The following is a 26,036-nucleotide window of genomic DNA, read 5'->3' on the forward strand; positions in this document are numbered from 1 at the left end:
AACTCATCTATACATATTATTATTATTATTATTATTATTATTAGGAAGAGTCTTATGTATAGATATAACATGTAATCCATAAATGACATAGTTAATACAAATATTTACATAAAAGTAATAAATAATATGAGTATCAATCATATGAATAAATATATCAAATTAATGGACAATCATTAATTCATTACAATTATTACTATTTTCATACCATTATATGTTCACAATTGCTCGAATGTTTTCATTCTGTGTTTACAAATGCTCTACGTTATCCCCATTCCCCACTATTTTACGTCTCTTATCATAAATTTGTCAGGATTAAAAGTACATTCAAATTCTATTTGCATTCAAGTAATTGGATTGGGTCAATTATATATTTTTTTAAAAAATAATCAATCATAATTCGATTACAATTATATTATTAAGTTTTGTTCGACAAACTTTAATAAATAACTATTTTAATAAAAAAAATCTACAAATTTATTATTTTATTTTTTAATTTTTATTAAAAAATAAAAAATTAATCTATTTAATAATTTTATCATATCAATTTTATAAATAAATATTTCTAAAAAATTCATCTTCGAACCATTAAATACTTAGTTCCTTGAAGCGCATAGAGGAGTCCTGATGACCGTACACGTGTTGCGTTTTGGTTGGAAGAAAATCTATCCGTTGGTGGAGAACGCCTTTAGGTTCTTCACCTCAGTCCCTCTCTCTCACGTTATCCCGTCACTCTGTCTCTGAGTGCTGCGTCAAGAAGACAAAGATGGCACTTCCCCTTCTTCCGATTCCCGGCATTCCACTTCCCAAGCAACAACAATCACTCTCTTCCAATATCCGCCGCAGAGCCACCACGGTGACGGCGGAGCTCCAGACAGCGGTTGTGCGGACAGGTGGAACCGATTTCCAGTTTCCGTCTGTTGATGCTCCCACCCATAAGGTCACCGTTCACGACAGACAGAGAGGAATCGTTCACGAATTTGTTGTACCTGAGGTAATATCTTTCACTGTACATCATTTCCATCGATGTGATAACCTCTTTCTTTTCCATTATGTTGCAGCTGCATGTTATTAATACTTTATCTTATTCTTTTTTTATATCATTGTTGAAAATTGATTTTTGTTTGTGATATAACAAAGAAATTAGCGATCCTTGTTTTTTTTAATATTTTGAAAATTTACATGTGATTGTTACTATGTTTTATGAAATGCAGGACCAGTATATATTACACACTGCTGAGTCCCAGAATATTACCCTTCCGTTCGCCTGCAGGCATGGTACTTACTTTTATCCAATTTATTTTTATTTTTCAGTTATTTTCTCACACAGGAGAATGCTGAAACTATGCCTAAATATCAATAGTTTGAAAATGGATAATTTTTTTCTTGGATGCTGTTTAAATTTAAATGTTAGGATTAGGATATCGTTAGTATTTGAATTTTGAATTACACTCAGAATACAGGAGTTAAATTCTGCATAATGTATCTCCCCTGCTTTTGTAAAAAATCTACACAGAAATCCCAATAGAAAATTCACACTTACACACTCATTCATTGCTATGTTATATTGCTTTTTGATGCTTCAGTGCACGTTTATTGACGTTCTTTGGCGGTGGATTTCTCTAGTTATCTAAGTGTTAATATTTCACCATTTGCATTTGATAGAACTGGACTAGAAGAATTTTAGACTTGACGGCGTTTATCTTGAGTATGTTTCTGATCTGCCCAACTCAGTCATGTAAAAGAGAGATTTAATTAGTGCCAAATTTGACATATTTACCATACCATGTGGGAGATGATATACTTTTCAAAGTAGTTCCTAATAAATCTGTAAGTGCGTGTATATTTGGTTAAACAAGAAAAAAATGTAACATATTTTTCTACCAGTTAAAATTAACTTATGCATAAGTTAAAAATTTCAATTTGGAGAAACCATATGAAAGAGCTTTTACAAATTAGGATATGCATAAAACTAATCTTACTTTATGGGGAAACTAATTTTTCTTAATTTTTTAAAGTGTTTATGGAGAAACTTGTCCAAATAGTTCCGTAACCTTTCGTAGGAAGTCATGGGAAGAATTTTACAAACCTATAATATTTGTTTTTTCCATCTATATTATTACCAAACCAATGGTCATTGCTGACGGTAGATTCCGTTTATTCATGGGTTTTATTGACTTTAAACTAGTGTGATGTTTTGTTTTACTCTTATTGGGAGTAAAGAAAATATGGTAATTGTTTAAATCTGGTGAAGTTTGTCTTTGTAGATGATTGCAAGGAATTTGGACACTTGTTCTCTCTGCTTTTTCTATGGTCATCGTCATTGAAATCTATTGGAATTTTGTGATGATATTTCTTGCTTCCTGATCACGTTTGCTTCTTTAAAACCTTTTGTTGCAGGTTGTTGTACTAGCTGTGCTGTACGTATAAAGAATGGACAGATTAGACAACCAGAGGCACTTGGGATATCTGCCGAATTGAAAGAGAAGGCACGTGTAGCTCATCTATACTCCATGATTATGATTTTTTTATTACGTGCTTGAATTGGTAATTTCAACCTGTTAAGTACCAACGCACAATTTTCTCATTGTAGACCGAATAATCAGCATTTTCCATCCTTATTTTATTAAGGGTAAAACAAAATGTTGGACATGAATCATGATTTTTCAACTTATTACTATAGACTACTATAATTCTTTAAATCTAACCAACTATAGTAGTATTTAAATAGCAATAAGCTGTACCTCCCAAGACAGATTATTTATGTAATTTTTCTCAACACTATCTTTATTGTATCGTTGTAAGAAGTTTGTGCATGTTACTAGACTGGAGGAGGATGAATTGTTAGTTTAGCACCAATATGCTTGTCAAGTTTTCAGATGCCAGCACCCAAAGACATGTGAATAGTTTTTACCCTCTTCACTTAGAGAATAAGAACACATTGAAGGTTTTATCTTTTTTCAGTTTCAATGCACTGAACTACAACATACTATTTTTCTTCAACTATTTTCATAACTTGTAATTATGACTCATGACCAAAATAAAAGTAAACTTTAATTACTGACAATGAAACACTGTACCTACACAAATCATTCTATTAATGGGATTTTTTATATATTAACCTGGACAACTATTTGAACTACAATTTTCAGAAAAGCAAAAAAAAAATACAAAATACTACTTTTTTGGTTCATTCCTGTAATGTTAAGAACAACGAGATTGACTTAGTCAAAATAAGGGTTAAGTTAAAACCTAGAAGTGCAACTATTTGACTCTTCTTTCTAGTATATCCCTGCTGTGTTTGAATGCATAGTTTGCATTTTATTTTCTTGGTCAGTGTTTCTATTCCAGAGTCCTTCCACAAATGAATATATTTAATTGTATACATATACATATACATTTACATATACATACAACAGAACATATTCCAGCTTATGGGTTCCACCATCTTTTACTGCTATGCTGGGCAAGTATGTGAAGTTTTAATTGCATTTCAGGGTTATGCACTTCTTTGTGTGGGCTTCCCAACCTCTGATGTTGAAGTGGAAACTCAAGATGAAGATGAGGTAATGAGCAAGACTATAATTGTAGTTTGAAGCATTTTGAAATATCTGCATGAGGTAGATGTCAGTCAGATCAACTGTGTAATAGAGATATTTTCTTAAGCAGAAATATAGAATCCCACCTTCAGCATTATAATACTCAAATAAGATGTTTGACACCAATGAGTTCTACGAGTTCTGAACATACTCATTTAAAAGACCAAGACACTACCTTAAATCAAAATCTTAAAGCAATAGGTTTGTGGGTCTTTCCACATATATATTGTCCATCTTACTCATTTTTATCCAATGTAAAATTTCGAGCTCACCTTGAATTTCTAACAATTGTCCCCTCAAGTGTGATTTCCTTTCACATTGGTACACCTCCCTCTTGTGGGACCTTTCTTTGTACCGCCATTCGACAACGAGACACTTTCTTGAAACGAAGGACTTTCAATTCAAGAAATTCACAAATGTCATACTCATGTGAGTTGATCATCATGAACCATAGGCTCTAATACTACTTATAGGTTCTTCAAGAGGAAACAAACACTACGGAGATTTGACTCATGAACAAACCCTTATAAAAAATTAAGAAACCACTTTCAATCCTAAACTTCAAAACAATAGGTTTGTGCATTCTTCTACTTTTTTATCGTTCATATTATTCATTTTTACCTAAAGTGAGATTTTCAACTCACTTTAAATTCCTAATAGGTTCTATGATAGAATGCAAAACAAAAATCCAAACATTCCTCAACTACCCACTATAGGCTCACTTCCCACCCCACTCATAATCATGCAAACTAGAACTGGTTATTTGTTTTCTGGCCTTTTTTATTTCCCCAACCTTCATATCAGTTTCCATCTGTCCATTTGGCTCAACCATCTCATTTTCTTCAACATTCTCTTACATATTTGCCCTCTCCTTAATTCCATTTGTGACACTATGGGGAGATGACTTTTTATTTTGATATTGCTAGAATATCAATAAAATGTCTCTTAATATCTGTACTATACCTTTTAATATTGAATAATTTTTATTTGATGTAGACTAAATCATCAATCGTGTAAACAACCTTTGGAGTTATTTCCCATTTTCATCATATTTCCTGCTTTCCCCCTATTTAAGTAGTGGTGTTATTGTATCAATGGACTAGAGCTTGTATTATCCTAAATACTATAATTATTAGTTCAGTGTAAATGATGTTATTAGTAGTATGAAAAGGGTGTTGGGGTTGGCTTTTGTTTATTTGATGTAGAATAAATCATCAATCGTGTAAACAACCTTTGGAGTTATTTCCCATTTTCATCATATTTCCTGCTTTCCCCCTATTTAAGTAGTGGTGTTATTGTATCAATGGACTAGAGCTTGTATTATCCTAAATACTATAATTATTAGTTCAGTGTAAATGATGTTATTAGTAGTATGAAAAGGGTGTTGGGGTTGGCTTTTGTATTACATCGTAATGCATCATATAAGTGTAAATCAGTACCTGTATTATTTATATATTATTTATAAGCTCCTCAATACTATAATTATTACATGATTTGAAGTAGTTTCATCCTTTGTGACCCAGTCCTGCCATTTTCTTGATGTCGAGTTCTTAAAATTTGGTATCAACTGCAGAGATGTCTGTATTTCTGGTTATTTTCTATTTGTCTATTAGTTGTGTTGTGCACCAGTTACAACAATCAAGGGTTTTTCCTTTTTTATTTTTCCGTTCTACCCACTACTGGTTCACCATATTTTATTTTCCAGCTAACTTTTCATTTTTCTTTCTTTTATTGAGTATGTTCATATTAAATCATCATCTTTGCTGGAGTTCTTCCCTGCCATGGTATTGTTGTTGGTTTTCTAATCTTGGCATGTAAGGAGGACAGTGAGAATGATGACATGTGCTAGACCTAGATGTTGGTGTTTGTTAGCTAGAGATGTCAAAATGGGTTTCAACCCGTGAGCCAACCGCTCACTACGGGTTCGAGCCGGGTTGGGTTGAGAAAAATTCAATTTTTTTAAAAGTAGGTTGAACTCAACCCGGCTCACTTAACCCACGGGTTAAACGGGTTCGAGCCGGGTTGAGGGTGGGTTGATCCACTTAACCCACCAACATTTTTTACAATATTTTTTTTAATAATTATTTACTACTTCTAATTATATAGGTTCACAATTTCATATTTTTAAATGTTAGAATGTTGCTCAATAATATTTGAATAGTTTGAATGTTTAATTAATTTGATTGCCAAGTTATATACGTTGATACTTTCATCTTTAACTATAATCTTTATAATAAATTACTCAAGCAACTGTCATATAAACAAATTTTTCTAAATTAGTATGACAAAAATGTGTAGTTTTTTATTTATATTTTATTGAATAGCATGACAGAAAATGTGTAATATTAGTCATGTTTTCTTGGACTATATGGACACTTTCTTTTGCACCTATATCATCTTGAGTTTTTTGTTTTGTTGAGAAAGCTTTATATTTTTTGTTATTTTCTCTTGGAAGTGTTTATTTGCAATAAACTTAAACTGCGAGGAAGTGTTAGAATATCTACAAAATGTTTCACAACATCTTGCTTTTCTCTGGACATTTTTTAATATCTCAATTCTTTAAAATATGCTGTGAATCAATTAGTTGTCTTCCTCAGTATAGGCTTGGACTTGTAATCACTAGGACGGAACCTAATTGTTAGTATGACCAGAACTTTCGGTTAGTATTTTGTATCCCACCACAATACCCACTATCAATCTAGAACCCTAATATTTAGTGTTGCATTCATCTTTTCCTTTTTTTTCTTTTTTTTTCTCAATCTCAACAAACTGTAGAATGTGTAGTTTGCTCTCGTAAAGTGTTTTTGAGACTAAATAAAGTTGCCATGGTTGTCATTTATTGGATTTGTGAGATAAGGTTATTGTTGTTGACATCATTTGTTATTTATTTAATATTGAGTTTAATTAATCTTGGGCTCGTGCAGGTATATTGGCTTCAATTTGGACGTTATTTTGCTCGAGGACCAGTGGTAAATTCTGTTTGTAACTTCTTTTTTCCTGGAATGATCTGGCTCATTGTCTCTGATTATGTGACTTTTACCCTGGAAACTTTTTACAGGAAAGAGATGACTATGCCTTGGAGTTGGCCATGGCTGATGAGTAAGCAATGTAAATATCTGACTATTAGTGGAGCAAAGAATGTGAATATTTGGTTTCCCCTTCTTTTCTCCCTTTTTTTTTTCATGTTTCTACCTTGTGGTCTTGGTTTATTTCACCCCTCCCCCCCCTATATATATTTTATATACGTAAAGCATCGCCCCTAATTTTTGTCTTGAAATTGAAGATAGTTGATTTAGTTAGTCCAATCATTTTCTCTTGTCAACTAAATACTGTTAGACAAATTAACATGGCATGTTAAGTGTATCAATGGCCTTTCATGAGGCGGAGATTAAAATAACATTTGAAATACATGTGTTTGTATGTGGTTGGAATTAAAATGATATCCGACATACAATTGATTAGCACGCTTTTCACTATTTTCTCTTTTCACTCTCCCAAGCACTGTTCCATTTGTTACCCTGCAAACCCAAGAATGATAAAGGCTTTTGCATTTTTTGGACCATCATCCTTATCTCCATTAGGTACTACTATTTTGGTTTGAAAATTGAAGTGTTGTGCTACCCAGTAGATTCTTGACATTAGGTATGGTTAGCAAATTAGTTAGGGGCTTGATATATTGTTCTGCTTATGCACTTTGTCTTTTTTGTAGCTTTTATTGTTTTTCTCCTGAATGTGAATTTTTTTAGTTGTCCATAAGTTTATGTTTGAAATTTGTTAAGTGTTCTCTTTATGGTGATAAGTGATAGCGTAAATTATAATGATTTATGTGATCATGTCAGAATTGCTTAACTTATGTAAAAGAATCAACATATTAGAATAGGTTAACTGATCTTTTCCATTACATATGTGTAAATAATCTTATAATTTTTGTTTCTCTACTAGTGTAAGAATTCATATTTTCCGGTCTCAAGTTGGTATCGAAGCATGTCAATCCCATTTTTTGTCATTCTCCAGTGCATTCACCATCACTGGTTGGTGCACAGCTCTGTCTTTTAAGGGTTGCATTCATTTCATAAAGCGACGCAGAACTAATACTGAAGAGTTTATAGAATGTACTGGTGCAAAACACTCTATTTATTGCTTCAAAATAAGCTATTATATAGCTAAAATACAAAATGCGTAACAGACCACTACATAGTGCATAACTGACTACATGACTTCAACTAAGACTACAAAATAGGAGTATCCTGTAGAATAGGATTTATTAAACAGAAGTAAAATAAACAACAGAATAACAAATCTACTAAAAAAACCGCTTCAAATACCATGTCGTCACTGTCCGACACCACTATTGTTGTTGTTTTCGGTGGATAAACATTAGATCTAAAGCGCTTCTCTGAGTGATGGAAAACCCAATTGGTCTCAGAGACCAACTTATCCCCTTGTTGTTGCTGACCTCTTTAGTTCCTGTTCCAACTGGTTTTTCTTCATTTCTTATTGGTTCGAGCATAGCTTTAGTTGAACACCTTGAGAGTTCCTTTTTTTACAACTATGTTTTTTCTTTTTCTAAAGTAGTTGCTTCAAGACTTGTCTATTCCTTTTCTGGTTCTCCCATAATTACTTCAGGGAAGCTTAATGGCAAAAATTACTTATCTTGGTCAACATTATTTGATCTCTAGTTTCTTGACCTAGGCTTCCATAATCATTTGGAAGATGGTAGTACAATGCCATTCAACAAGGTTGAACATGGGAAGAAGATAGATTTTCAGCTTTGTTCCCTATTGTGGCAATTTGTGGAACCCAATATATTCAGAATTCTTACAACATTTTAACTACTTTGGAAAAAGGCTAAGTATAAACTTTGTAAATGATATTTAGGCATCTATGATTTTGCACATAAGCTAACATCTTTGAAACAAACAAATCCTGACATGACCTTCTTTATTGTTGAAGCACAATCAACCTTTCATAAATTAAGGATGTTTTTAGAAGTTGATAATTTGGAAGAGATTAAGAAGTCGAATAAGTTTTGCATGGTTATGATTCCTCGGCCATGCACCCTGATCTTGATCATGTATAGAACCAAATTATGGCTAATAAAGAAAATTCCATCAATGGATAGTCTCATAACACAACTTCTCAATCTCACTACTAGGAATCTGCATGATTTTATTAAATCATTTGTCATGGTGTCTACTCTCAAAAGGGGTGGACGTGGGAATTGGGGGGACAAAGTAGTTGTGGTTATCCTCAATGGTCTTACTGTAAGAGGATGAGACATACTCAAGAAAATTGCTTTTCTTTACATGGCTTACTCGAAAAGGCAGCCAATGTCTCCAAATCTAAGAAGGTTGATCCTAAGTTTTTTATTGAAGAATATCAGGAATATCTCAGGCTAAATCTAGCAGCCAAGCATAATCTTCCTCTTAATATGGTCTATCAACAAATACATTTCTCAAACCATGGTAAGTCAAAGTCCATGCATTCTTCATTCATGAATTTTTTGGTAATACTTTTGTGCTTTCTTCTCTTTCTTTTTCTGGAGTTCCCCATAATGCGTCCAAAGTTGCTTCCCGAATTGTTGGTCAAGTTTTCTTCTCTCTTTCCTTGAACCTAAATTTGTTCTTCTTGTCCATGCTTGTCCTTTTAACCTCATTTATGTTAGTCAATTAACTAGATTATTAAATTGTTTAGTAAACTTTGGTGCCAATTCTTTAGTTATACTTGAGTGTGGTAGGGGTAGCTCATTGGCAAGGGACAAAAATCTAGGGGACTACTACCTCAGATCCAAATCTTCTATGTCTTGTTTTGCTTTTTGTTGGAGATCTTACATCGACTAGAGACAAACATAAATGATACTTATAAGTGGGTGTAATCCTTATTTATAAGTCTATTTTGTGAGGTCGAGTTAGACATAAACCCACTTACTAATATGGTATCAACATCATTAAAAGTCTATCTAGGATGAATTTGTTGAGCATTTCGTGTCATCTGTTATTAGGTTGTTGTTTCAATTCCCACACTTGATGTACTTAACGTGAGGGTGTGTGTTGGAAATCTAACATCAATCAAAGATAAGGCCAAATTATAATATATATATATATGTATATATATATATATATATATATATATAAGTGGATGCAAATCTTACTTTATTGAACAGGTATTGTAGAGTTAGGCTTAAACTTACTTTCCATCGCTAAATATTGTCTTATTTCCAAATGAACCTCTTTCATATCCCTCCTCATGCCGTTGGAGTTGTGTTTTGTCCATCATATGTCCTTTGGTTTGGATAAATTCTTTGCAAGAGCTGTTAAATATGTTTTCTTAGGATATTCTCATCCCCAAAAGTATGTATATTGTTATTCTTTAGAAACTAAATGGTACTTCATATACTGCTAGTGTCACCTTGTCATCCCTTCTTCACTTCACGATGTCAGTTTTGTCTAACAAGTCATACTTGTTTCATTTGTTGAATAGTTGTCATCCCTTACTCCAAATCAAGCCATTTCTCAAAATCCCTCTCGTCCTCCAAGTCCACCCACGCCTTCATCCCTTCCTTTGATCCCTCATCAGTGTGGAACATTGGAGACTACTCTGTTGTTACTTGGCGAGTCCTTTTCTTTCATCTCTTCAACACTATCGACGCACACCACAACTTACAATAGTGAAGATCCTGCTTGAACCATAGTTCTTTCGTTAAAAATTCCCGCTCTACTCAAAATCCTCATCATATTTACAACTTTCTAAGTTATCATTGCTTGTGTCCTTTATCATTGCTTATTATTCCTAAGATTGTATAAGAATCACTTGATCATCTTGAATGGCAATAAACCATGATTGTTGAAATGCAAAATCTTGACATAAAACTACCCACGGGAACTTGTTTCTCTTCCATTTGGGATGAAGTTGAGTTTATGCTATTAAAGTTGAGTCGGATGGTAAAGTTGTCTGACTTAAAGTAAGATTAGTTGTCAAAGGTACACAAATATACAGTCTTGATTACATTGATACTTTTTCTCCTATGATCAAAATTCCCATTGTTAGACTCTTTGCCATGTTCACCACCATGCATCATTTCCCCCTCCATCAACTAAATATCAAGATTTTTATTTTTTTCATGGTAATCTTGATGAAAAAAAGATACATAAGGCTACCAGCTGAATTTGTTGCTCACGAAGAGTGAGTTAGTTTATAAATTGCACCGACCTCGTTATGGAGTTAAACAATGTGCTCATGCTTGGTTTAGCGAGTTCAGCCATATTGAATAAACTTTTCGGTTGAAATGTAGTAAAGTAGATCAACAACCATTCACAAATCATCATACTTAAATAAATAACACAATATTTTCCAGAAGCAGTGGGGATCAAACATTCCAATGTAGTCCTGATAAATGTGGATGGGACTGAGGGAGGTTACAAAGCATGTTTAGGAAAATTACCTTTTGACAAAAATGTTGACAAACTTAACAAAGTTTCTAAAAATGAATTAAAGTAAATTAACTTTTTTAATTTTTAATTAAAATAAAATAATAAAATAATATTTTTTTACCTAAATAAGAAAAAGTTTGTCAAAATTTTGTTAAAAATACTTTGTTAACATAGCATGTTTATCTATATGCATGTTATTAACTGTTTCATGACCCCTGCACAAGAACGCATGTGAAAATGTTAAAGAGAATACTGAAACCATTAATTCAATAGCCAAGAAATGTTCAGAAAGAAATGCGGTCAGCAACATTATTTTAATGACATAATTCTTTATTTTTTCTTTTGTATCATAATGATATTTTTAATTTTTGTCTTATAATTTGGGTGTTTTTAATTTAGTCTTAACAAGATGGATTAATATAATCATTTCCACTAAATTAGTAGTACTGTGATTATCATAATAACATGAGATGACAGAGTAAATATATACTTGTTATTTATGACTTATTGACCAAAAATGGAAATAACAAATAATCTGTTATTGTTATAATTACATTACATTCAATTTGATAAATAAATTATATTAATTTTTTATTTAAAAAACTAGACTAAATTGATAATATATAAAAATAGATGGATGGAATTAAGTAAATTTTAAAAAAATGATTATAATAATAGAATAAAAAGAAATATTAATTTTTTTAATTAATGGATAGTTTTCAGTTTAAGTGGATTCAAAACAATCATTCAGTAGTTGATTTTCAGATTTATTTTTAAAATATGTGTCAACCACAGATTTTCACAAGAATAAGAAGAATGCTTTAAAAATCTACACAGGATATTTATAAAGAGATTAAAGGTATTATATTGGTCGGTCCATTACTTAGCTGCGGGCATAGGAAAAGTTGATCTTTGACTAAGTATTGCGATCCCTGATATAGAAAGAAAAGTTGCTCAAGTCTATTTTTATATTGTGGGCGTGACATTTTGATTATTGTGGTCTTTGTGTTCATAGTTGTGATTTTTCCACTAAAGAAGAACATGTGGACTAAATCAAACAGTCCGATTTTAAATTGGAATTATCATTTTTTTTGTCTATTTACTATGTTGTCGTAGTTATTTGATATACATATATTTTAATTATATGATATGAATAATGTTAGCTTTATATATGATAAATATTAATAGAAATAATAAAATTTCCTTACACAGAATGATTAGCTATGAAGTATGTTAAAAGCTTCTGAAGCTTTTCCTTTCAACTAAATGGCACTATCGCGAGATGTAAAAACAAAAAATAGTAACTTGTTCTGTAAGATTATTTATGGACTCCATAGAATTGAGCAATGGGCCGGGATTGAATTTGGCAATATTTTTTGTCAAATTAACACTGTTCTGTTGTGTCAATTTAGAAAAGCGATTGAATAGAATCATTAAAAAGGATTGGGATTGCAATCTGTCTTTTGATTCAATTGGGCTCCATGATATAAATATGCCCTATGGTGATGGACCAGCTGAAGAAGAAATAACGAAGATGAAATAATGCAGCGTCAGGATAACGTATGCCTTCATTTTGTCATTTGGGAATACTGATAAACCCAAGAATAAAGAGGATTGGATTTACCCTTTAATTTCATTCGGTTGGGCTCCATGATAGAAATTTCAACATTTGTTTTGGTCCAGCTCGAGAAGAAAACACTGGCATAATGTTGATCAAATAATTCAGGATCAAAATAAGAATATACCATTGTGGTCCTTTGCTCTACTACAAAAATAAGTCACTTTGAACAAGATGGTGAGTGATGAACAGCAGTACCCCACGGTCCCACAAGCCTTCAATGTGAACAAAACTCTGCTCGTGCATGGAAAATTGATAGATTAGGTTCTCTTCTCAGCAAGTTGAAATCGTTGGAGTTGTTATGATGAAGAAGCCAATCTTAGATAGTGTTTCGATTTCAATTCCGATGAGATTGTATGGCCAAGGTCGCATCTGAGGTATTTTTCGTGTTCGTTTTGGAATCTAAAACTCTGTTACAATCTTATTCTTAAAAAACACTTTAGAGGGTTGGAGTTGGAGGAAGAATGGATAGTTAAACTTTCCTTGACTTCTACTCCTAAGCATGAAATCACTAAGTGTACCAAAACAGTTATCAAATCTCCAATGTGAGTTTGATTCTTTGGTGCTATTAGTCCTACTCTGTAACCAGTGTGAAATACATGCTTATCGTCAACTTGGTAACACTGGATTCACCCAAGGCACATCAGACCTACCTTAATGGGGTTGTGTGGATCAAATTTGTCTGATTTGGAAATAATGTGCTACTCACAACTTGTTTAGGTAAGTGTTCTAGCGTTAGACACATTTTTAGTGAAGGATATTCTGAAGTACTTTATGAGAAAAAATACAAGTAATCCATATATGATGCAGGGGAATGTGAAAAGTTGATAGTGATAAATGCAATAACAAGTAGGGGAAAAAGAAAAGATAACGGTGAAAAGTGTAAAATGAGAAACTTCTATGTATAACCAATATTGTCCAGATTGACAAAGACAAGCGATCTCTCATATATCTGGTTGAGTACTCCCATCATTCACAGCCACTTGTTGTGATATTACTATTGTTATTTTAATCTATCAACAAGTTACGGAAAGGCTTAACTGGCTAAGGATTCAAGATCAAGAGAGACAGTTACAACCAAATATCTTTTACACGATTGATTTTCAATTGAACATGACATTTACAAAATGATTGGAATCAAAAATATGCTCCGGAGTGCTGATAACGGCATGGTTGACATAAGCAAGACAATAGGGAACACTGGCCAACATCAAGGGGCAATGCTTGGAAATGTAAGAAGACATGTCCATGTCATTCACTCACTATGATTTTTGTTAACTCCTAGTGCTAAGTGGAAGACAGAGCATAGATGAGGTTGAGAAAGACATTTTTTTTATCTGCTATGTTTGCTTATGTTGTGTGTGAGACTTAAAATTGATGTTGGTGTTGCCTCAATCCTGTCTGCGTTTTGCAACTGCAGCATGTTGAATCTGTTCACTGCACATATAAAAAAAAAAAACTACAATTTTTCTGTTTTCTTGACCTGTCACTCCTTCTGTGAAAATTCTAGACATGCTATGATTTCCAAACCCACTTTCTCACCAACAACAAGGATAAATAAACATAGTATCTAGAAAATGTTATCACATAATAGTCAAACCCAAAAGGCATAAGCTAAGAGTTTAGTCTTATTCATATTTGACAGATGTTAACATTGCTCTCTTTGTAACACTTTCTATGCTAAAATTGATCATTAATCAAAAAACTTGTAAATCTCACTCTTATTTAATCAGTTTCACAAACAATTTTGTGTTATCTTATTCCCTTATCTTTAGATGTTTATCAGTGATACACACGGATTAAGAAATACTCAATGGTGCAAATTTAGACACGGCTTTATTTACTATTATCCCATTGGTAGTAATGAATTATATTACAATTACCTTCCTATTTCAACTATAGTAGCTATCAAGTAGGGGTATAATTGGAAAAAAAATGAAGTATATTCTAAGATGGGAGATTTCAATAAATTTGAAGTTATGATAAAAGTACGTTCCAAGCACTCTTAAGATTTTGATGATGTATCCAATGTTTATCTGGTTATTGATTTGCAAGGTTTGTCCAAGTGGAACACCCGTGAAGTTAGTCATGAAAAGTCAAAATAAGCAATGGGAAACCATAGAATAAATGCTCCCTTGGCCAAGTAATTCTCACATCATTTTCATTCTGAAATATCTATATTGGAATTTTGGACCCAGATGTTATCCTTTTGAATATGGCTGTTTCAACTCACTGCTTACCTTTTTGTGGCCGTACTTGGACCTTTTCTGATTCAAAAAGTCAGAAAGTATCCCAAAGAAATTCATGGTCTTCATAAATAAATATGTAGATATATATACACACATAACGTATATGCACAGAAAAGTAAATGAGTAGTTGTTATTTAATGCACCAGAGTCAATAACTTTGTTATACAAAAAGAAAAGCAATTCTCAAATTCCTTCTATTTGATATGATTTGCAACCAATCAAAAAGTAGAACTACTCTGCCAAAATGAATAGAGGAAAAGGTATTTGTTCTACTGATACAGAAACACACACTAGCAAGATTCTGTGCCTGTCATTGAAATCACAAAACTTTCAAATAACATACACACCAGTGGAACTACATAAAGAGTAATAGACTCAGTGAGGAGAAACTGCATCATACCAGGAGGTGGCACTGCTGTGACTGCATTGCAAACAGCACAACACACAGAGGTGGCTCCAACTGGATACATGAAAAGGTTTATACATCCAGAACAGACAAGTTGACTCTGTGCACCTGGCACTCAAGAAAATTTTTCATGTATAAATAACTCTAAGTAACAAACAGATAGCCACAACATTCTAATGCTCTAGCATTCTATCTCTCTCAAGAAGAGGTTCAATCTACAAACTACAAGCCACACAAGATGAGAAATTGGACTATTTCAGAAAACCAAAATTAAAAAGGAAAAGCATATAATGAACCATCTCAAATCCACACATTCCACTCAAATCAGAGTCTGAAAGGAATCTCACTTAAGAATCCTCATGCCTAATCCATCATTTCTCCTCTTAGCCAATGGAAAAGATGAATTATTGTTTCTTTTCAGTTATGCTACTTTTACATTCAATTTTAGAATTTGTCTAAATGATGCAAAAGAAGTAAGAATTCAAATCTCCAATCATTTCATCACCAAAAAGCAATGAGATGATGGGAAGATTTGTTGGCAAGAAGTTGAGGAAAAGGAAAGGCAGATAAGGAGCTGGTGGTGCAGGGTAGGGGGCAAGTGGAACTGGCATTATAAAGGATTAAAAAATGTTATCTTGTTCATTTGAAATGTCTTTATGAAAAGATAAGTGAGGTTGCATTTCATGACTATTATTGAAGATGTGTAAATGTGATTCAAAAACTGTCACAACCCACGCAATGAGATTTAGATTTTAGAAAGCCTATATGTTCTAATGTTAGCAAGTAGTCAATTCAACATTCAAGAGGGTATATGGTACTATATCTTTCAACACAGAATATTCAAAGTCAGTTTGAATTCTTCCAACATTCTTTTAAGATATGTTCATCAATTGCTTAATGAGATAAATCACTGTAAACAAACATTGTCACATAACCAATTGCTCTTGCCATGTGAACATTTAACTAATGTTAAAAAAAAGGAATATACATCCCTGATTTGATAAGATAATCGAAACATTAATTTTTAACTCATGTATATTATAATTAACAACTTTGTTCTATATGACATTATATCATTGAAGAAGAAGTACATTGTTATAATTTCTCTAACTAATATATAAAAAATTCATAAATTACAAAAAGATAACTAAGATGTAATTAGAAAAATTCATAAATTTATTGTCTTAAAATTTTAATTAAAATAGATTAATTCTTTTATAAATAGAGTAATTCATAGGCTCATGGAATCAACAACTCTCAACTTTAACTCTATTATTATAAAACTTCTTAATTATAAAACTTTTTTAACCTTTTTTTAAGTGTGTTATTTTTATCAACACATTTCTTACCATTTTAAAAATAATTTTATGAATACTCGTAAACATTTTTTCTCCTTTCAACATATACAAGTTCTAAGCAAATTCTAAACAAATAAGTTCTGATCCTCTAGCATTCACACTAATTACAACTAATAAATTATGATCAAAGTTAATTTTTAATTTAAATACTAATTTGTTTAAAAATTGTGCATAATCTTGTTTAAATAAAATGAAAATAGAAACTGCAAAATACAATCAACATGAACTTTGATACACAATAATATATTAATGAATAAAAAAAATCATTTATGTTTCTTTTTTTACATTGGTTAGTGAATGATTGTTGTGGCAATTCATGACTGAGTAAAATTGTCACACATCTTTTTTATAATTATTTTGTTTAAAAGGAAAAGGGTAATGAATATTACATAAACATTAAACATTATTGTTTTCTCTCTATTAGAGTTTACATTTTCTATTTATTTTAATCTTCATTGTTCAACCATGAGAATGAAATACATTTTCTATTTCCTATACCTATCAATTTTGTTTCTCTTTAATTTCATAATTAAACATAGAAGACTTCAAAATAAGGAGATACAAACTCTAAATGAAGGGAAACATTGATTATATCACACTTATTATTTTTCTTTAAAATATAATTTTTTAAAATACTTGTATTACTTTTACTCCAACATTGACTTGTCACTTATCAGATAATTTATCACTAAAGATGTAAGACACACAAAAAATTAAAATTTTGACCAAAAGTCAGATATAAAAATATAAGTAACAAAAATATGGGTCAAGTTTTACTTAGTGCTTGACGAAGAACTCATGTTTAAACGTACGAAAATAAATGGTAGAGACTAAAAATAATAATAATAATAATAATAATAATTATTATTATTATTATTATAATAATGACAATGAGGACCAAAGAAAAAAATTAGGACTATATGCAAACATTATAAATTTATAAAAGAACAGAAAGTTATTAAATAATTTTTTATAGGAAAATAAGGTAAATGCATTAGACAATAATCTTAAAAAATAATTAAATAGAATAATTAATAATTCATATAACACACATTGATTTAACATATTACAACAAATATTACAGAAATAATTCAACCAATATTTAAATAATATTACATTTTTGTGCGTTTTTTAGATAAATAAGACATATTAAAAAATAATTTATCTATCCTTTAACTGGAAAATATTTTTAGCTTTCAAGTTTTAGTTAAAAAAAATTAGTGTTTAAATTAGTGTTAATTTAAAATTAGAAACTAATTTAGAATATAAAATTGTAAGTAGTTAAAATTTTGATAATTAAGAACAATTTAAATTCTAATTTATAAATTAATTATAATTTTTATTTATAATAAATATTATTTTATATATTAATATTTTTTTAATTTATAAAGTGATTTCTAACTTAATTAATATAATGACTAATTATTTTAATTTTAAAATTATTATTATTTAATGCTTTTTTAGTGAACCGGTTAAAAATTTTATAATTTAAAAGCATGCTCTTAAACGAGACGAAGATTTCTAAAAGTGTGTCTAAATTTACATTTAACTAAAAAACATATTTCTTTAATATTTTTTACTTGTTTCAATTAGAGAAACAAGGAGGAGCCGTATAAAGGTAATTTATTTGAATTTCAAGCTAAATTTACGTACTAAAGTGAAAACACGCGTTATTTTCCCTTACAACGTCAAATTCAGAATGTTAAGAGTATATTATTTAATTTTAGGAATTTAACACTTCCTAATTATATAACATGGCTATAAATTAGATCATTAGATAAACTCAATATAATTAATCTAATTTAATAAGACAGTTAGATTGATAAAAATTAACTTAATAAGTAAATAATGGTTTGATATTCAAGGATAATGGGAACATGAAATATAAAGTTTGGTTATGTTACTCTATACATTAAATTAAGAAATAAGTTTTCTCCCATTAAAAATAAGGAGATTTAGTTTTAAAAAAAAAACTATAAAATTAACCATTTTTTATCATGAACATTTCATTTCATTACATTTTTTTTTCATACACTCTACGGATCTGGTTATTATTTTTCTAATTTCTCTCGATAATATGATGTAATGTATATTACTGATTTTTTTTAGTGAGTTTCTTAAATGAAACAAATTAAATTATCTCTAAAAGAATTCAATATAGGACAACTTAGGTCAATTTTTGTAAGGACATATATTTGTTGTTTTCAATTTTTAGTACTTTTTCGTATAAATTAAAATTAGAAATTTAACGGAAATTAAAACTAAATTGTTTAGAATTGCAATAAAACGAATTAAGAAATTAAAATTAGGGATTTACCAGAAATCGAAACTAAATTTTTTTCAATTGCTATATAAGGAATTAAAAAAATGGAAAGAGATTCAATCCACTATTAAAAAACAAAAAAAAAATCTTATAAAAGTGTTATAAAAATTTAGATTCAAGCTAGGATGATTAATAATTAAATTAATTATAGAAATCAAATTGAAATGTGATTTAATTTAATCTATATTTAACTATTAAATTTATATTCAATTGATTCCTAATTTAATTTCTAAAATTAAAACTGTGACTTACAAACACAAAGATAAAAATTAAGATTAGAAAAAAAAAAGATTTGAATCGATCAAACATCGGTACAAAATTTAATTCAACTTGTTTAATATTGATTTTGTTAATTGATCTTCAAATACTAGTTCTCCATAGATGAAGTATCAAAATGCAATAAAAAGGACAAGACAAAACAATCAAGAATGAAAATGAAAAAAAAAACAAATATAAGTTCAAAACTCTTGAAAATTTGTAAAATGTTGTTTTGATTACAATTAGGCTTATATACATGCTTTAGAAACTAAAACAAATGTGGACTTAATCATGGACTATAATCAAATCCATAAATCTAATTATAAAGGTTTATGATACAAGGAAAATCAAATTTGCACTTTCTTTATAAAGTTTCAATAAACCTGCTTCATCTTCTAAAATTGTAGATAATAGTAGAGAAGTTTTAATAATCATGTGTCCGTTTTGAAGTTTCATAAAAAATATTGTTAGAGTATTAAAGAAGGAAATTAACTAAATATTGAAAATAAATCTATAAAAATTCAATTACTATACAATAATATATATATATATATATATATATATATATAAATAATGTGTTATCAACAATTAATTTTGTATTTGATTTAATTAAAATTACTTTGGTAAAACTATAAAAACCACAAGAAAATTATTAAATAATAATCCATTTTAGAGACCAAAATATTTAGTTATTATATTAACTAAGTTAGACTAAATTTGATATCATCTTACAAAATTAAAAAATATTAATATCTAAAATAGTATCTATTATGAATAAAAAATTATAATTTATTTGTGAATTAGAATATAAATTAATTTCTATCATTATTTATCAATATTTCAATTACTTATTATTATTTATTTTAAATTAGAAACTAATTTAAATATTAATTGCTTAGCAGTTAATGGAGACCAACTTAAACTCTGGTTTACAAAATAATTATAATATTTTATTCATAATCCATACTATTTTAGGTACTAATAAATTTTAATTTATAAAATTATATTTAAATTATTCAATATAGTAATTATTTTTTTTCTCCAGAATTGATTTAATAACTTTGTGTTTTAATGCATGTCAAAATACTGCTGATATATATATATATATATATATATATATAAAGCATATACAAGTTTCTTTTTCATAAATTAATAAATGTGACTTTGTTTTATTTAACATGGCTTTTTCCACCACACATGATATAAATGTAGAAGGACAGTTCTCATTGGATGCATGAGTTGAAAAAAAGGAGAGGAAGGAGTACACATGTATCCCCCAAAAAGACCTTCGTCGCCTTCATATCTCACACCCTTTTCTTTTCTATTATTCATGATGAAAAAGAGAAAGGTTAAGATATACTTGTTTTTTTTAATAAAATATAAATATCACCGTATTTAAGATTTTATATATATATATATATATATATATATATATATATATATATATATATTTGTTTGTCTCAAACTATGATACATAGATACGATACATGGATTTTCAAAATAATAGGATATGATACATGATAGATATATAATATATGAATATTGAAAATTTTACAATAATTCTTACAAACATAATAAATAATAAATATATGATTGTTAATGTGTGAATCCAAATTTCCTAATTAGAGATCAATTATTTTGGTAACTGATGTTAGTGACCAATTTAAAAACCAATTCACAATTGAAACTATACTATTTTAATTATCAATTTAGAAATTTATTATAATTTTTTGGAACTATTTTAGTTGTTAAATTGGTCACTATATAGTGACTAATATTTTCTTTTTTACTAAAATTGGTTACTATTGAGAGATTTTATCGTAGTGTATTATAATTTTATAACTTAGATATTTCATTGATAATTATCCTTAAAATATCAGATACAATATGTGTCAGACACGGATACGTAACACAAATTGAAGTATCGGTGTATCGTAATTCTTTCACCATATTAAGCAGAATAATAAATATATTACTTATTGAAACTAAAATATTATTTTGTATGAGTTGTGACTCATATACTTTAATAAAAGTGAGGTGTAGTTTGGTAACATTCCAAAAAGTAAAAGATGACACGAACAAGATACAGAAAAGTTTGATTCTCTACTTTTCCACCATACTATTAGTTGTAGGTAGCATATCAAGATCAAACTGACAACTCAGTTCAACGAGGGTCCTACATCTCACTCATCATCTTTCTTTCTTTTAGACCTCACCATTGGTGCGTAATGCAAATGCAAATGCAATGCAATGGCAGGTACAGTAAAACACGTGAGCGATGCAAAACTTGGCACACTCATTTAGATGGTGCATGATGCGCCACGTTTACGTTGCCAAAACTGGACAATAGGACCCAACCTCACAATCGTACTCATCACTCTCTGCATCTTCACGACACAACCATGCACCACACGTCTCACCTTAACCTCATTCTCCTTTTATTTTGTGGTCCTCTCTCTGTCTCTAGTAACTTTTTTTTAGGGTCGTGTTTCTCAGCATCTAATTAGGAACAAACAGTATCATAACTAATCACTGCTTTAGCAGAAGCATTATTATTACTTTCATGATCATTATAACTATTGTTGGCCAATCAAGATTCAAAACCATGCTAGAGTTCTTTCTGGTGGCCCAATTTGTTCAGATTTCTCACCCTTTTACCCATGTGCCCATGTACCTGAGGACAACCCGATGCAATTAATAGAAAAGATTTTGGACCAGCCACTTTCGACCTTCCTTCCATCTCACGCTTTTAATACGTGTTTTTAGGGCATAACACTCTTAACTTTCAATTAGTTAAACGTTCAGTAATTGGATTTTCATACACCCAATCTAACAAAAATATTTGATACAATCACGCATGGGAAAAATAACTCTATACATGTAAAAAGAGTTTTCTCTCCAATCTCATAACTCTTTATTCCTTAAGGGCGATATATAACTAGCAAAACCAACCTTCCTATTGTATGGTTACAGTGTTGAACTTCTGCTCAGTGGTGCTTGTTGTCGCCTACATCATTTACAAACACCAGAGTCAATAACTTTGTTATACAAAAAGAAAAGCAATTCTCAAATTCCTTCTATTTGTTAAGTGTACAAAACAAAAGCTTGATATGATTTGCAACCAATCAAAAAGTAAAACTAATCTGCCAAAACATAGAGGAAAAGGTATTTGTTCTACTGATACAGAAACACACACTTGCAAGATTGAGACTAAGAAAGTTAAAAGAAAATCTAGTTAGGCAGGGACAAGAGATTACATTGGCCCCAACTGATGTTACAAAATTGCAAACTGCACATTTCACGGATCTTGCTCCATATTGGTACATCAGTAGCATCCTGCAGTTCCCACAGTTGACATGTGCCACCTGATTTGCTGATTCAATACACACTTGATGCTTACCCACAAAATAGAGACTTAAACCACAATGATTTAGCTCACAACACAAACATCTCCTAAATTCTCTCCATCATGCATACACAATTCTTTAAACATCAGTACTAAAATACCTTCCAAAGCTAGATTCACCGTGTGACAACAAGAACATTGCACATTTGTCGCTCCTCGGATGTACATGAGTAGTGTATGGCAACCTCCGCAAACTAGCTGGGCCATTTCTGTGCCTGTCATTGAAATCACACAACTTTCACATAACATACACACCAGTGGAATTACATAAAGAGTAATAGACTCAGTGAGGAGAAACTGCATCATACCAGGAGGTGGCACTGCTGTGACTGCATTGCAAACAGCACAGCACACAGAGGTGGCTCCAACTGGATACATCAGAAGGTTTCTACATCCAGAACAGACAAGTTGACTCTGTGCACCTGGCACTCAACAAAATTTTTCATGTATAAATAACTCTAAGTAACAAACATATAGCCACAACATTCTAAATGCTCTAGCATTCATTCTCTCTCAAAGAGAGGTTCAATCTACAAACTACAAGCCACCAGATGAGAAATTGGACTATTTCAGAAAACCAAAATTAAAAAGGAAAAGCATATAATGAACCATCTCAAATCCACACATTCCACTCAAATCAGAGTCTCAAAGGAATCTCACTTAAGAATCCTCATACCTAATCCATCATTTATCCTCTTAGCCAAAGGAAAAGAGGAATTATTGTTTCTTTTCAGTTATGCTACTTTTACATTCAATTTTAGAATTTGTCTAAATGATGCAAAAGAAGTAAGAATTCAAATCTCCAATAATTCCATCACCAAAAAGCAATGAGATGATGGGAAGATTTGTTGGCAAGAAGTTGAGGAAAAGGAAAGGCGGATAAGATACCATTAGCAGGTGGTGTATAAGGAGTTGGTGGTGCAGGGTAGGGGGCAAGTGGAACTGGCATTATAAAGGATTAAAAAATGTTATCTTTCTCTGCTGAACTCTACTCAGAGAACAAAGCAGTTTCTCCCATTTTTTTCAGCTCCTGAAAAAGTAAGCAAATATAGTAAAGACTCAATCTGGGGAGGGAAAGATAGAAAAAAAAAAAAAAAGTTTGATGCACATGGTGATGGAACAGAAAGACATGATGTAGAGGGAGAAGGAAACCCGTGAAGTAGAAGGTGCCAGCAAATCAAATGGTAAAGCAGATGATAAAGTAAGAGTCAAATGAAGAGGTTCTCTCTATGCATGAAACTGTAGGAAAAGAGTTCATAGAAGACTATAAGAGTTAAGCTAAGGCCTTTCACTGAGAGTGTGGTATTTATGTAAGAGGAAAATAGTCCTGCTCCAACTTGCTATGATGTAGAGTGGCCCAATTTGTTCAGCTTTCTCACCCTTTTACCCATGTGCCCATGTACCTGAGGACAACCCGATGCAGTTAATAGACAAGATTTTGGACCAGCCACTTTCGCACCTTCCTTCCATCTCACACTGTTAATACTCTTTAATATTTTTAGGGCATAACACTCTTAACTTTCAATTAGTTAAACGTGCATTAACTGGATTTGTTAACAACCAAGTTCAACTCTCACACACACACCCTACCTCCCTTTTAAAGACAAAAAAAAAAAAAAAATAGAATCCTAGTCACTGTTCTTTCTGTTTTTGTTTTCCAAGACATTTTTTCTTCGAGAGGAGAAGCACTGTTTAACTATGCAGACATCATGAAAAATTAATCTTTTTTAAGGTAATTAAGCAGGTGTTGGTTCAAGTGAGTGTCCTTATTCTTGTAAAAGTGGATAGAACAAGAATACTCTCAAACATTGTAGATACGGTATGGGGAAAAGAGGAAAGTAGGTTTATTTATAAGAAAATGAGAAGAAAGGAAGAGAGAATGAAAATTTGGGAAGTGAGGCATGGGTGGACTAAGCAACATTAGAAAGAACCAAAAACAAGCAGAGATAAGCATTAGAGAGGCATAAGGGACCACAAAGTGTAGTTTTGTTGGATTTTCTCCGCGTTCTAACTCTCATCCTAACTGGATATTCCTACCATTATTGTTCTACATGTGTCACTCAATTATTCACCTCTGCATTTTTTTTTTCTCTTCCTCATTCAACCTCTCTTAAATACATCTTCATTTTTCATATATCTTTCAACCTATTTTTTATTTTCTATAAGCATGGGCCATGGAAAAGTCACCTACTTGTAGCACATTAATTCTTCTGAGTCATTCAATAGGATCAAATCAAATACAACACACTTTTATTTATTTTAATGGTTTAACAAAATTGGTTCTAGTATAGAACATACTTGTTGGCTAAAAAAGAAAACGAAATTTAGATTGAGGTGAGCATTGATAAAATCGGTTAACTTGTTGTGGCAGAGGGTTGGAACATTTATTTTCTTACACTGCTACTGTTTATCTAAATAAACTATAACTTTAAGGCTTTATTCGAGATGTCAAAAATATCCGTACCTGCGGATATCTGCGGATAAAACTCGCAATGGGTAGGAAAATGGATATTAAAAATGGATATCTGCTATCTGTGGGTACGGATATTTTTGATACCCGCATGTTAACGGGGCGGGTACGGGTAACATAGTATCCATACTCGTGGATACCCGTACCCGCTAAACTTTAATTAACAAAAATACCCTTATATATATATATATATTAGTAAAAAACATTCTAACGTAATTTTTTCTAGGCTGCACATCTTGTCTTTTGTCTTCATTCTTCCAAGTATATCCCTCGACATTCTTCTCTTTCACTTCTTTAAAATTGGGCATATACATCAAACTCTATATAAACAGTGGCGTTTATGGTACTTGTTGTTAAATAATAGAATCAAAATAAGAATACTTGGCACACACATATAGAAAGTGGACTTGTTGATCAAAGCACTAATTAAAGAATTTTCATTATGTTGAAGATCATTTTATATTTATTTTTATAATTATTTGGACTTGTATGAACTTGAGTTTTTGTGAACTTTATTTAAAATTTATGACAGTGATGTATTTTATTTTATTTTATTTGAATTTATGATTAAATATTTGTTTTTAAAATAATTTTGTAAAAACCCGTGGATACCTCGGATATGAATAAAATAAGCGGATACCCACATAACGAATATTCGAGATATGGATACGGGTACGAGAGTTATTACTCGTACCCTATCCGCCTGGTTGACATCCCTAAGTTTTATATAGAAAAAAAAATAGGAAGAAAAATATAGTGAGAAAAAGATCAACGAAACAACATTTTGTGTTTTTCAATACATGCTTTTATGACTACACTTTCCTCCATTTTTTTCTCTATTTTTGTTTTTCTTTCGTGGAAATGGTTTTTTTGTAAGTTTCATAATTTTCATGCTGCCACGTTTAGATAATATTAAAAGAGT

At 30.8% G+C, this 26,036-nt stretch overlaps 2 protein-coding genes across 4 annotated transcripts; one reads left to right on the forward strand and one right to left on the reverse strand.

Annotated features, from left to right (window-relative positions):
- Positions 1-704: 704 nt before the first annotated feature.
- FDC2 (2Fe-2S ferredoxin-like superfamily protein) lies at positions 705-7,057 on the forward strand. Its single transcript, XM_028062117.2, has 6 exons — positions 705-991; positions 1,212-1,275; positions 2,398-2,486; positions 3,495-3,563; positions 6,521-6,565; positions 6,655-7,057. The coding sequence occupies exons 1-6, from the start codon at positions 764-766 to the stop codon at positions 6,697-6,699; spliced, it is 540 nt and encodes a 179-aa protein (XP_027917918.1). The 5' UTR covers positions 705-763; the 3' UTR covers positions 6,700-7,057.
- A 14,940-nt stretch (positions 7,058-21,997) lies between these two features.
- LOC114175844 (protein LOL1-like) lies at positions 21,998-23,985 on the reverse strand. 3 transcript variants are annotated; one of them, XR_003602929.2, is made up of 6 exons: positions 23,797-23,985; positions 23,533-23,674; positions 22,953-23,066; positions 22,746-22,859; positions 22,496-22,652; positions 21,998-22,245 (listed from the first exon to the last, which is right to left on the reverse strand). XR_003602929.2 is itself a non-coding variant. In XM_028060673.2 (6 exons), exons 2-6 carry the CDS (start codon positions 23,591-23,593, stop codon positions 22,195-22,197), a joined length of 456 nt encoding a protein of 151 aa, XP_027916474.1. In that variant the 5' UTR covers positions 23,594-23,674; positions 23,797-23,985; the 3' UTR covers positions 21,998-22,194. The 3 variants fall into 3 exon arrangements, 2 of the variants coding, with proteins under 2 accessions (XP_027916474.1, XP_085527757.1); XM_028060673.2 differs by having other exon boundaries at positions 22,496-22,611; XM_085671631.1 differs by lacking the exon at positions 23,797-23,985 and having other exon boundaries at positions 22,496-22,611; positions 23,533-23,730.
- Positions 23,986-26,036: the final 2,051 nt, after the last annotated feature.

The sequence above is a fragment of the Vigna unguiculata genome, chromosome 3 (genome assembly GCF_037176805.1).
Source record: "Vigna unguiculata cultivar grain cowpea cultivar isolate G323 ecotype 2 chromosome 3, ASM3717680v1, whole genome shotgun sequence".
In the NCBI taxonomy this organism is placed as follows: domain Eukaryota; kingdom Viridiplantae; phylum Streptophyta; class Magnoliopsida; order Fabales; family Fabaceae; genus Vigna; species Vigna unguiculata.